Source organism: Brugia malayi, assembly GCF_000002995.4.
Source record: "Brugia malayi strain FR3 genome assembly, contig: Bm_v4_ChrX_scaffold_001, whole genome shotgun sequence".
Classification (NCBI taxonomy): Eukaryota; Metazoa; Nematoda; class Chromadorea; order Rhabditida; family Onchocercidae; genus Brugia; species Brugia malayi.
In genome coordinates, this window is record NW_025062479.1 from 23,712,617 (window position 1) to 23,727,098 (window position 14,482).

The 14,482-nt window shown below is 19.9% G+C and overlaps 1 protein-coding gene across 1 annotated transcript; it reads left to right on the plus strand.

The window, feature by feature from the left end:
- Positions 1–544: 544 nt before the first annotated feature.
- Bma-sto-2 (Stomatin protein 2, putative) lies at positions 545–11,268 on the plus strand (the record flags this gene model as incomplete). Its single annotated transcript, XM_043075925.1, has 9 exons — positions 545–701; positions 6,290–6,396; positions 6,669–6,741; positions 6,903–6,985; positions 8,036–8,239; positions 9,199–9,254; positions 9,848–9,926; positions 10,484–10,602; positions 11,202–11,268. 9 exons carry the CDS (start codon positions 545–547, stop codon positions 11,266–11,268), a joined length of 945 nt encoding a protein of 314 aa, XP_042931859.1.
- Between the last annotated feature and the right edge of the window lie 3,214 nt (positions 11,269–14,482).

The window sequence follows — 14,482 nt, forward strand, 5'->3', positions numbered from 1 at the left end:
AAATTTTGATTATTTTTAATATACTGAACAAAAGAATTAGCATAAAAGTAATATTTAATGATATATGTGAATAATTATAAATTTTCAATTTATTTATTATTAATTCAATTTTTGCTTCTTATCATTTCTTATCAACGCTGTTCAATCCATCTGATATAAAAATGATTTGAAAATATAAACTTAGCATCAATTTTTTCAGATTACTCAAATTTTTGCTTCTTATCATTTCTTATCAACGCTAATCAATCCATCTGATATAAAAATGATTTGAAAATATAAACTTAGCATCAATTTTTTCAGATTACTCCAATTTTTGCTTCTTATCATTTCTTATCAACGCTAATCAATCCATCTGATATAAAAATGATTTGAAAATATAAACTTAGCATCAATTTTTTCAGATTACTCTAATTTTTGCTTCTTATCATTTCTTATCAACGCTAATCAATCCATCTGATATAAAAATGATTTGAAAATATAAACTTAGCATCAATTTTTTCAGTTTGTGCTTAATTAACAGATGATAAAAATTTGAAATTTCAATATGAATAATGATTCTGATAGACGAAAATTATCAGCTGGTGGACGAATGGGTCGACGATTTACACTTAATCCATTAATTTTTGCTAAAGAGGAACGTGAATTAAGGCGGCAATCTTTGGCGCAATTGAAATTATCATACTATCCAAAGAATGCACATCGTAAGTTTAAATTTTTATTTGACATTTTTTTTTTTTTTTTAAAAAATTTTTTTTGAACTTTTTTTTTTAAAAAAAAACTTTTAAACGAATTAATTATGCATAAATGTTATCATATAAATAATGTAAAAAAAAATATAAAATTATTTTATTGAAAAATAAAAAAAAAATTACCTAAGCAATTATTGATTAACAATGTAACATAAATATAAAATATAATTAAAATTATTTTATTGAAAAATAATTATCAAAGCAATTATTTGATTAACAATATAAATTAAGTAAATTATTTTGTTAAATTTAGCAAAAGTAATGTTGTAAATTATAATAAATTTCGTTATGTTGTAAATTAAATTTATTTAATTTAACAAATTACGTCATAAGCAGAGGAATATATTTCAACGATTGGATGAAATGTCTCAATGCTATTTGATAATTTAAATTCAAATTAAGTAGAAATTTCAATTTTAGTTTGATATTTGTGCTGATTATATGATCATTGAATTTTTAATTGTTACAAAAATTTATCATAAATTTTCTTTTTTATATTTTTTACATATCTAATAAATTTTTTAAATTTTAATTTTTGTTTAATTTGATAACTTAATACAATAATTTACTTTTGCATGAATTAATTTCATCAGATCAAGTTAAATCTCGAGTATTGAAATAAGACAATTAAATGAAATTAGGTATTTTGAACTGCATAAATAAATTAATTATTCGTAATCTGTTAATATATTCTAAGAATTATACTTAATTAATTAGCTTAATTAATTCTGAAAGTTTTAACTATTGCAAAAATTTCTCATTTAAATATCTGTTAAATATTAATTTAAAATTTTGATGTACACATGAACTTAAAATATATTGAAATTTAAATTATACTAATTTAAATTATGATTATATGATTGAAATTGCGAACTAATCGTTAAATATATAATCAAAAAATAATGAAATTTAATGTTATGCTTAAAAAAGGAAAAAAGAAAAAATTAATTAATTATAATTAAATTAATTGAGCAACACTTTTGTAAAAATATTTTTTGTTAGAATTTATTACTAATATAATAATTCAAAACTGTAGAAATGAAAATGTGAAATTAAATCTAAAATTTCAAATTTTATATCATAAATAGAAAAATTTATTTCAAAAAAAAAAAAAAAGTTATGTTAACTTTATTTTTATTTTATGAAAAATGTTCAAATTTACTTCGCATCAAATATTAATTAGTAAAGAATTTTGAAAAGTATTTTATTAAGTATTTTATTCTTTAATTTTTTTTAAATATAAATGTTAAAAAAAATGGAAAGCAAAAGTTTTTTTTTTTAATGAAATTATTCATATTACATAGTAATTTTGATGCGTTTTTTCTTTTTTTTACAGTCTAACTTACTATTTATGCAAATTTAGCATCCATAAAATTTTTTTATAAAAATAAAAATTTTATTTGAATTTTGAACAAATATTTTGCAAATGAAATGAGAAAAAATAACTTGTTTGCTATGAATAAATTCATTGATATTTTCCGGATTTTCTTTTTTTCTTCCGGTTTTTAACTCAAAACAATTCCAAAAATTAAAACAATTCAAATAATATAGTAATATAAATAAAACAATAAATATAAAATTAAATAATATAAATAAAAAAATGAATTAAAATTTATTATGCTATTAAATCATTCCTCTTACACTTACCTTTTCTCATTTATTTATTCAAAAATTTTTTTTTTTAATTACTTTTCTTATTACTTTACTTTGTTTTTTTTAGAGTTAAATTTTGAAAAATTGTATATATGCATGCTGAATAGCATAATTTAAGTGAAAATTTGAGCATTTTAAATTATTACTTTATGAAATATTCAATGCAAAATCTTAGGTTTTATCAATTCAATGCGACATTTACGCATGAATAACAATTGGTTGATGAACAAATGCAACAAAAGATTGTTAAATTAAATTATGAATGAAAATTATTCTAAACAATTCAATAAAATTACTAACATTCAAACTAAAAATAAACTAAAATTTATGATAGTATTGATAAAACTTTTTTGTGCAAATTTTCATTTTTCAATTTAATTTAATTAATATTTAAATTAATAAATTTTAGAGTGAAAATTATTTTGTATTTATCAAATTTAAATGAGCAATTTAAAATAAACTCTTTATCAATTTATATTTTAAAATTTACTATAGTATAGTTGTACAAATAAAGTATAGCGCATTTGCTATTTTATCATATTTCAGTTTAAATTAAATTTTAGTAAAATTGAAAAAAAAAAAAAAAAAAAACATTTTTGCAGTTAGAAATACTAAATTTTCCTATTAGCTAAAAAATGGTATTAATTTTAATCGTTTTTTCTTTTTTTTTTTCTTCGATTAATCATAAATTTTAATCTATTCATATAGCACAATTAATTTTTGATCATTTTGAATAAAATTGATAACAAAAAAAAAAAATTTTAAAAATAAAAAAAATTATTTTTATTCTCAAAAAAAAAAAAAAAAAAAAAAAAAAAATAAATAAATAAAAAGATAAAAGCTAAGCTAAAGAATTGAATGCAAATAAAAGTTAAACTAAGAGCTAAGCATACAATTGAATTACGAAAAGAGAATTTATTGATGAAGTACTAAAATTTTGGATGATATTAGACATTATTGAAGAAAATTGAAATGATGATGCCACTAGTATATTTCTTTTAAATTTGATTACATAGCATGCGACATGCAACATGCGACATGCGACATGCGACACGCAGTGGTTGTTTGCGTGAGATAAAGTTAGAATAAATGAATGATAGCTGTTTGGTATATTTTATAAAAGTAATATAACAATTTGAATGGAGAATATTTATATCTTTTAAATTTGATGACATAGCATGCGACATGCAACATGCGACATGCGACATGCGACACGCAGTGGTTGTTTGCGTGAGATAAAGTTAGAATAAATGAATGATAGCTGTTTGGTATATTTTATAAAAGTAATATAACAATTTGAATGGAGAATATTTAAAGATTAAATTGTTATTAATATTTGTAATACTTAAAAGAGAGTTTGAAAAAATAATATTTAAATATAATTTAATATTTCATATTTGCATTTAATGAATTTAAGATTAAATTGTTACCTATATTTATAACATTTAAGAGATAATTTGAAAAAAATAATAGTTAAAGATAATTTAATATTTTATATTTGCATTTAATATATTTAAAGATTAAATTGTTATTTATATTTATAATATTTAAAAGAGAAATTGAAAAATTAATATTTAAATATATTTTAATATTTATATTTGTAGTATTTAATGATAGTTTGAAAAATAATTTAATATATATATATATTTATAATATTTAAAGATAATTATTTATCGTTTTTTTTCTTCCAAATTTATCGAATTATTTATCTTTAAGAAAAAATGTTTTACAATATTGCCAAAAATATTTTTCAAATGAAAATAAATTGCTAATTTTGAGTGTGAATAAGTTTTATTTGCGCTGCTTATAACTTATTTTCACAATAAATTTTAATGATATCTCTTATTTGTTAGTGTTTTACAAATTTTTAATTTATCTTATTTTCACAATAAATTTTAGTGATAACTCTTATTTGTTATTGTTTCATTAATTTATAATTCATCTTATTTTCACAATAAATTTTAATCAAACTCTTATTTATTAGTGTTTTACAAATTTTCAATTTATCTTATTTTCACAATAAATTTTAGTGATAACTCTTATTTGTTATTGTTTCATTAATTTATAATTCATCTTATTTTCACAATAAATTTTAATCAAACTCTTATTTATTAGTGTTTTACAAATTTTCAATTTATCTTATTTTCACAATAAATTTTAGTGATAACTCTTATTTGTTATTGTTTCATTAATTTATAATTCATCTTATTTTCACAATAAATTTTAATCAAACTCTTATTTATTAGTGTTTTACAAATTTTCAATTTATCTTATTTTCACAATAAATTTTAGTGATAACTCTTATTTGTTATTGTTTCATTAATTTATAATTCATCTTATTTTCACAATAAATTTTAGTGATAACTCTTATTTGTTATTGTTTCATTAATTTATAATTCATCTTATTTTCACAATAAATTTTAGTGATAACTCTTATTTGTTATTGTTTCATTAATTTATAATTCATCTTATTTTCACAATAAATTTTAGTGATAACTCTTATTTGTTATCGTTTCATTAATTTATAATTCATCTTATTTTCACAATAAATTTTAGTGATAACTCTTATTTGTTATTGTTTCATTAATTTATAATTCATCTTATTTTCACAATAAATTTTAGTGATAACTCTTATTTGTTATTGTTTCATAAATTTTTAATTCATCTTATTTTCACAATAAATTTTAGTGATAACTCTTATTTGTTAATAATATTCTGATACATTTTATTTGTGTAACAATTTTAAATTTCAATAAATTGCTGTTAAATTAATTTTTTTTTTCATTTTCTTTTCTTTTATCAAATAATAACTGCAACAGATTAAAATTGAATATGAAAAATTATTTAGAAATAAACAAAATAATTGAAATATAAATGTAAATAAATGAATAATTTTAATAAAATTTTTTGTTGCAAAATTTTTAACAATTTTTCTTTTCTTTTCTTTTTGATTAAAAAGCCAATTTATTTTCTATTTTCGTCTTCATTGTTTGCAAAAAAAAAAAAAAAAAAAAAAAAAAAAGAAAAGAAAAGGAAAGTTTTGATGAAATTACAAACAATTTTATTGGAGACAATTTAATCAAAGACAATCTTATAGACTTAAATTTTCTTTCTTTTTTTTTTTAATTTTTATTTCGAGCACTTTCATTAAATTTAACTTCGTTTTCTTTTTCTTTTTTTTTTCAATGGATTATTTGCACAATAACTTATGTTTACTTTTTTTCTCTTTCCATTTGCAAGAAACGAAGAAATAAATAAGTAAGTAAATAAATAAACAATTAAATAAATAAATGATTAATTGAAAACATAATACATATTTTTGATATATTTCTATTTCTTTTATTTCGAGCACTTTCATTAAATTTAACTTCGCTTTTTTTTTTTTTCAACAAATTATTTGCACTTTGCTTTTTTTCATTTGCAAGAAATAAATAAATAAGTAAATAAAAAAAGCAAACGATAAATTCAAAGTAATAGTACACATTTTTGATATATATATATTTTTTTTTATTTCGAGCACTTTCATTAAATTTAACTTCGTTTTTCCTTTTTTTTTTTTTCTTTTTTTTTCAATGAATTATTTGCACAATAACTTATGTTTACTTTTTTTTCCATTTGCAAGAAACGAAGGAATAAATAAGTAAATAAACAAGTAAACAAATAAACAATTAGTTGAAAGGATAGTACATATTTTTGATATATATCTAATTTCTTCCATAAATAATTTATGATAATACTATTTTTTTTTTCATGAAAATTTTGCAATAATAATTTTTTTTTTCTCATTAAAAAGCAAAAAAGAAAAAATAAAAATTTTTAATTGTTTACTATTTGTTTTGTTTTACTTGCTATTATGCTAATTGCCTGAAATTTTAATCACATTTTAGCTGATACCTATGATAGCGGTGTTGGCTTTTGTGGTTGGTTTGTTATTATGCTTGCTTGGATTATACTTTTTTCAACATTTCCCATATCTGTTTGTTTCTGTCTTAAGGTAATATTTATTTTAAAACACTGATTAAATTATTATCTAAATTATAAAAAAAAAAAAGAAAACATTGAAATGTAAATAATATTTGTTTTGTTTGCAAAAAAAAAAAGTAATCAGTAAAAATAATAATAATTGAGTAAGAATTACAAATTTGTACTCTCAAATTTGATAACTTTTTTTTTTTTTAAAAAAAAAGGGCAATAAAAAAAATTTTTTAAAAAATAAAAAGTAGTAAAAAGAAAAATGAAATTGAAAAATTAATTTATGCTTATAAGGTGGTACGAGAATATGAAAGAGCTGTAATATTTCGATTGGGTAGGTTAATTGGAGGTGGCGCAAAAGGTCCAGGTATAATAATTTGAAATCTTTTTTTTTTTTTTGCTTTTATATTAAATAAATTTAAAAAATTTTGTTTTTAAATTTATATGTTTTAATTCAAAAATCAATAATTATAATTGTTATATTATTAATAATAAATATTAATTATTATTTTTTCATTAATATTTCAGGAATATTTTTTGTATTACCATGTATAGAGTCATATGCTAAGGTAGATTTACGTACGGTATCATTTAATGTACCACCACAAGAAGTTTGTTTTGCTTTTAATTAATTTTTTTATCAATTATTAATTTCATTAATTTATTAAAGTATTTTCGTTTTTTCGTTTTTTTTTTTAAATTTCTGAAATTATTTGTTAAAAGTTGTTTGCATTAATTAGCTAATAGTTTAAATTTAACTGATGAAAAGCTCATTAGTGATAAAATAATCATTGAAATAAATCACAAGTGATAGAATAGCATCGTTCGTAAAGCTTAAAATTTAACAGTTGCTACTAATGAAATAATGATGGATTAGTATTGTATGGTGAAAAAAGTGCTTGATAAGAGATGTATAATGATACTGATAAGTGATATCTAATAGCGTTGATAAGAAATGTATAATAATACTGATAAGTGATGTCTAATAGCGTTGATAAGAAACGTATAATAGTACTGATAAGTGATCTAATAGTGTTGATAAGAGATATATGATAATACTAATAAGTGAATAAGTGATAATAGTGCTAATAAAAGTTGTATAGTAACGCTGATAAATGATATCTAATAATACTGATGAGTTATACCTAATAAGGGTGATAAGAGATATATACTCATGCTGATAAGTGATATCTAACAATGCTGATAAGAAATGTATGTTGATGCTGATGCTAATGTGTCATATCTAACAATCTCTAATAAGAGATTTGTACTAAAGCTGACAAATGATATCTAATATTGCTGATAAGTGATATCTAGTAATGACGATAAATGATTCAAATAATGCTGACTGATACCTGATAATGCTGATAATTGACATCTAATAGTGGCGATAAACGATTCTAATAATGCTGATAAGTGATACCTAATAATGGCGATAAATAATATCTGATAATGCTGATAAGTGTTACCTAGCAACACTGATAAGTGATTATCTAATAACGGCGATAAACGATTCTAATAATGCTGATAAGAGATGTATAATAAATTATCATTTCAATATTATTGATAAATTAATAAATATTTTACAAAAAAAAAAGATAAATAAAACAATTACTCTTCTAATAACCTTATTATTTCATTATCATTTTATTATCATTTAGATTTTAACAAAAGATTCTGTAACAGTAAGTGTTGATGCAGTGATATACTATCGAATATGTAATGCTACAATATCAGTAGCAAATGTTGAAAATGTTCATCATTCTACCAGATTATTGGCACAAACAACGTTACGTAATATGCTTGGTACTAAAAGCTTATCAGAAATCTTATCAGATCGTGATGCTATTGCATTATCAATGCAGGTTAAATGTTTATTATTATTATTATTATAAAATGATAATAAAAAATTATAAATAAAAAAAAACAAAAATAGTTCATAAATAATTATTGTAATTATTGATTATCATTTGTTATGGTCAAAAAAAGAAAAAACATCAATGATAACAAAATGACAAATAATATTTCGAGAAAAAATTTGTGAGGGAAAAAATTTCTTCCGTACTCTCTCTCTCTCTCTCTCTCTTTCTATTCTTTTCTCCCTTTTTCCTTCGATTTGTTAGATTTTATTAAAAGTGTATGAAAAAAATATTTTAGAATTTGATATATGTCTATTTTTAATTTTGTTATCATATAACATTTTAATTGTTAAATGTTTTAAATTTTGAAAAGATATCTTTCTCTCTCTCTCTCTCTCTCTCTCATTATCTCGCCCTCACTTTCTCCCTCTTTTCCTCTCTTTGATAGATTTTATTAAAAGTATATGAAAATTATTTTATAATTTGATATATGTCTATTTTTACCTTTGTTATCATTTAACATTTTAATTGTTAAATGTTTTTAATTTTAAAACGATATCTTTCTCTCTCTCTCTCTTTCCCTTTCTTTCTGTCTCTCTCATTTTATCCCTCTTTTCCTCTTTTTGTTAGATTTTAATAAAAATTAATGAAAAATATTTGTTATCATATTACATTTTAATTGTTAAATGTTTTTTAATTTTGAAAACATATTTCTCTCCCTCTCTCTCTCTCCTCTTCACCTTCTCTTCCTCTCTTTGTTAGCTCATTTTTTAATAATTATCATTTAACATTTTAATTGTTAAATATTTTTTAATTTTGAAATGATATTTTTCAACGATATATTATAATTTTTCTCTAATCAAACATTCTTATCAAAATGATAATTGATAAAGTAAATTGATAATTAATAAGTAATTACTGATTCGAATTATTAAATTTCATTATCTTTTCTTTTTTTTTTTCAGGTACTTTTAGATGATGTGACAGAGAGATGGGGTATTAAAGTTGAACGAGTTGAAATGTATGTTAGTTTATCTTATCATTTAACTTTTATTGATTAACACAAATGTCACTTTTAACAGATGCAAAATTATTTATCAAAAATTATTTATCGATTTTATTATTTATCGATTTTTTGATTTAAAAATTTAAGTCACTTTTAACAGTTGCAAAATTATTTATCAAAAATTATTTATCAAAAATTATTTATTGATTTTTTGATATAAAAATTTTAGTCACTTTTAACAGATGCAAAATTATTTATCAAAAATTATTTATCGATTTTATTATTTATCGATTTTTTGATTTAAAAATTTAAGTTACTTTTAACAGATGCAAAATTATTTATCAAAAATTATTTATCAAAAATTATTTATTGATTTTTTGATACAAAAATTTAAGTCAATTTAACTAAGTTATTTATCATTTCCTTAAATTAAATTAAATGATTTAAAAAAGAAAAAGAAAGAAAGAAAAGAAGGGATCAAACATTATGGAGTGTTTTCATATTATAATTTATCAAATTATTTAAATTTATTTGCACTTCTATTTGTAATCCGGATCAGAGAATTTTCAGGAATTATTCATTCCTGAAAATAATTGCAGCTATTTCAGAAAAGATGTTCGTCTTCCGGTACAATTACAACGTGCAATGGCTGCTGAAGCAGAAGCAGCACGTGAAGCTAGAGCAAAGGCAATTAATAATTTAGAAAAATTTTAATTAATAATAATTTATAATAAATGAAAAGTATAATTAATAATTTAGAAAAATTTAATAATTAATTTGTTTTTATTATTAATAATTTAGAAAAATTTAATAATTAATTTGTTTTTACTATTAGTAATTTAGAAAAATTTAATAATTAATTTGCTTTTATTATTAATAATTTAGAAAAATGAATGAAAAGCAAAAATAGCAATAAAAAATTAATTTTTTTAATCTTACTTAATTATTTAATTAAAAAGTAAACAAAAACAAAAAGTTCAAATTTTTTGTTATTTCAAATATTTCAACTAATTTTTTGGTTAAATAATACTAAAAGAATTAAACTATCTGCTTGTTCTCATTAACTAAAAATTTAATTAATCGCTAATTTAATTAATATTGAAAAAAAATTATAATTGCAAAATTTTTTTTTTTTGGAATAAAATTTATATATTTTTTAGCTAATAAAATTTTTTTTTAAAAAAATTTGTTAATATCATATTTACTTCTTAAATTTCAAATAAAATACTGCATGCAGTTTGCAGGTGATTGCAGCGGAAGGTGAGCAAAAAGCATCACATTCGTTGCAAGAAGCGGCATTGACTATATCAAAATCGCCTGCAGCGTTGCAGTTACGTTATCTGCAAACACTTAGTAGTGTAGCGTAAGTTTTGAAACAAAAAAAAAAATTCAAATTCAAATTCAAAAAAAATTTTTTTTTAAATAGAAAGCTCACTTGTTTATCAGATGTACTAAAGAAATTGCAACGTTCATAGCATTTTAATTTCAAAATTTCAGTTTTTAGTTATTAAATCAAATTTTTTAATTTCAAATTTAATTTCAAATATCAATTCTTTTTTATTTTTAATTTAGCGTAAACTTAAAAAATCGTTTATTTGTCAGATCAATTAAATAAATTGCATCATTAATATCATTTAATTTCAAAATTTTAGTTATTAGTTAGTAAATCAAGTAATAATTATTATTAAATAATAGCTATTAAAGTTATGAATAGTAGTTATAATAGTTATTAAATCAAGTTTTTAATTTCAAATATCAATTCTTTTATTTTTTTTTAATTTAGCGAAAAATCACTTGAATAGAAAATTCATTTATTGATCAGATGAATTAAATAAATTGCGTCATTTACGTCTTTTTTTTAATTTCAAAATTTTAGTTTTTAGTTATTAAATCATGTTTTTAATTTCAAATATCAAATTTGAAATATTTCTTTTTTTTCATTTATTTATTCTTTTAATTTAGTGCTGAAAAGAATTCAACAATAATTTTTCCGCTACCAATGGAACTTATTCGACATTTTATCGAATGATTCAAATGCAAAAAAAAAAAAATGTCACAAATGTAATTTATAATTTTTGAAAATTTTTTAATTAATAATTTTAAATTAATAATTACATGTAATTGTTTTAATGCATATTTTAATTCAATTTGTAAACTATCACTTTTGTTGTACGTATCAATTTTTTCTTTTATTATAATAAATAAATTTAAAAAATAAATTTTCACGCAGCATAACACGTAATTCTTGAATTGCATTCCTGAAATTCGTGTGAAACTATTTATTATTTTTTTTTTTTTTTAGTAGTATTTATATATTATTTAGATCATAAAATTTTGAAAAACAATCAAATCGAAATTATAATTTCGGATCAATTATAATTTATGCGTCAAATTTCGAACATAAAAATTAAAAATTCACACTGATTCATATAAAATTTATATTTTCGTCGATGTTAAGCCTTAATGATCTAATTTGAATTACTCAATAGTTAAATTACAAATAAAAATTTTGAAATGAAATTGAAATATTTTTAAAAAAAAAAAAAAAAAAAAAAAACATTATCTCTTTTAATAATAATAATAACTCACATTGTATATTAAATTAAAAATAAATAAAATTAAAAAAAAAAAAAACTGAATTTTTTGACAAAAAAAAAATCTTTTTTCGTTAAATGTCAATGTTTAAAAATATGTCAATAAAATAATATTTATCACTTCAGTCATACGTATCATACACGTAACGTACATTCATTTCAGTCATACGTATCATACACGTAACGTACATTCGTTTCAGTTATACGTATCACACACGTAAACTATTACACACGTACATTCGTTTCAGTCATACGTATCATACACGTAACGTACATTCGTTTCAGTCATACGTATCATGCACGTAACGTACATTCGTTTCAGTCATACGTATCATGCACGTAACGTACATTCATTTCAGTCATACGTATCATGCACGTACATTCATTTTTCAGTCATACGTATCATGCACGTACATTCATTTCAGTCATACGTATCATGCACGTACATTCATTTCAGTCATACGTATCATGCACGTACATTCATTTCAGTCATACGTATCATGCACGTACATTCGTTTCCTTCATTTCAGTCATGCGTATAATCCACGTTTTTTTATTTCACTATATTTCACAAGTACACAATAATTTATGAATAATCCTTTAATATCCCACGATAATAACATTTCATATTGGATATAAGTAATTATTAACGTACGTGTATGATACGTTTATGTACATATTTCACATTGAAACTTTACAAACAATTATTAATTATGAAAGTAAAACTGAAAACAATTATGAATTAAAAGTAATTAAAAGTAAAAGTAAAACTCTGTAAAGCAATTACTAATTGAAAGAAAAAAGTTATATACAACTATTAGTAACAGTAAAGTAAAGCAAAGTAAATACTTAGGTAATTGTAAGTATTTATTTAATATTGAAACAGCAAACAATTATTAATTATGAAAGTAAAACTGAAAACAATTATGAATTAAAAGTAATTAAAAGTAAAAGTAAAACAGTAAAGTAAAGCAAAGTAAATACTTAGGTAATTGTAAGTACTTATTAATAAACTATAAGATTCAATGATCATTTATTGATCTTTTCTGTTTCTTTCTAAGTAATGAATTTTTCTTTTTTTTTTCTAAACAGTAAAATATGATTTAAAAAATAATTTTGAAAAAAAAAAGAGAAAAAAAAGAAACTAATAACATTAAATGGAAAAATTTCTTCGTTTTTTTTTTTTTTTTTTTAAAAAAAAACATTTAAATGATTTTTCTTTTTTTTTGTCATCAAATTATGACAAAAAATACTTTTAGCAAATTTAAAAAAAAAAAAAAAAAAAATGAGGAAAATGTAATATGTTTTTAATCAAAAATTATTCAACAAATCATTTTTAATCAAAAATCAAAAAACAATTAATTAATAATTTCATTTGAACAAATTAATTAATATTTTCATTTGAACAAATTAATTGATAATTTTATTTCAGTGAATTAATTAAGTGAATTAATTAATAATTTCATTTCAACAAATTAATTAATAATTTCATTTCAACGAATTAATTAATAATTTTATTTGAGTGAACTAATTAATAATTTCATTTCAGCAAATTAATTAATAATTTGATTTCAACAAATTAATTAATAATTTCATTTCAACAAATTAATTAATAATTTTATTTGAGTGAACTAATTAATAATTTCATTTCAGCAAATTAATTAATAATTTCATTTCAACAAATTAATTAATAATTTCATTTCAACAAATTAATTGATAATTTTATTTGAGTGAATTAATTAATAATTTCCTTTCAATGAATTAATCAATTTGAAAAAATTCTAGATAGCATCAATATTTCATTCAATCAACCGATCAATCAATCAATATTCCAATCAATCATTTCAAATTCTCTCTTTCTCTCTCTGATTCATCAAATATTGTTAAACAAAATGGGGCGCAAATGACATTCCTTTTTGCAATTGTCTCCTATCATCACCTTATTTTCTCTCATTCATACTTTCTTCTTATGTTTACTTTTCAAAAAAATTTTTTATTGTCACACTAAATTTGACATTTCTATAAAACGATCAAATTAATAAACAAAACAAATGGAAAAAATCAATAACAAAATTATTTGTTCAACTTTTTTTTTTTTTGAGAGAAGGAAAAAAGTTTTTTCTTCTTTTTTCAAAATATTTTTCATTCTTCTAATTTCTGATGTTTATATTAACAATAATAGGAGTCATAGGGCGGTAATAATTAATGGTAAACAAAATTTTCTTTTTTTTTTTCCCTGAAAAGCAAGTAGTTAGGTAAAAAATAAAAGGTTACCCAAATTATTTACCTCGCTTTTTTTAATTAGCAAACTTTTGATCCTACCATTTTTTCTTTTTTGTTTGTTTATTTATTTGTTTATGTTTTTAATTTTTTTTTGCCCTGAAAAGCAGATAATTAGGTAAAAGGTAAAAAGTTACCCAAATTATTTACCCACTATTTTTTTTTATTATCAAACTTATGATCCTACCATTTTTTCTTTTTGTTTGTTTATTTATTTGTTTATGTTTTTGAAAACAGTTTAATGCGAAATATTTTTATACATTTTAATGATCAATAATAATTGTTAGAACACTTTTCAATTTTTATTGTTTATAATTTTTCATTTTAATTTTTAATTGAAAAAAATTATATCATATCAATTTAGTGATA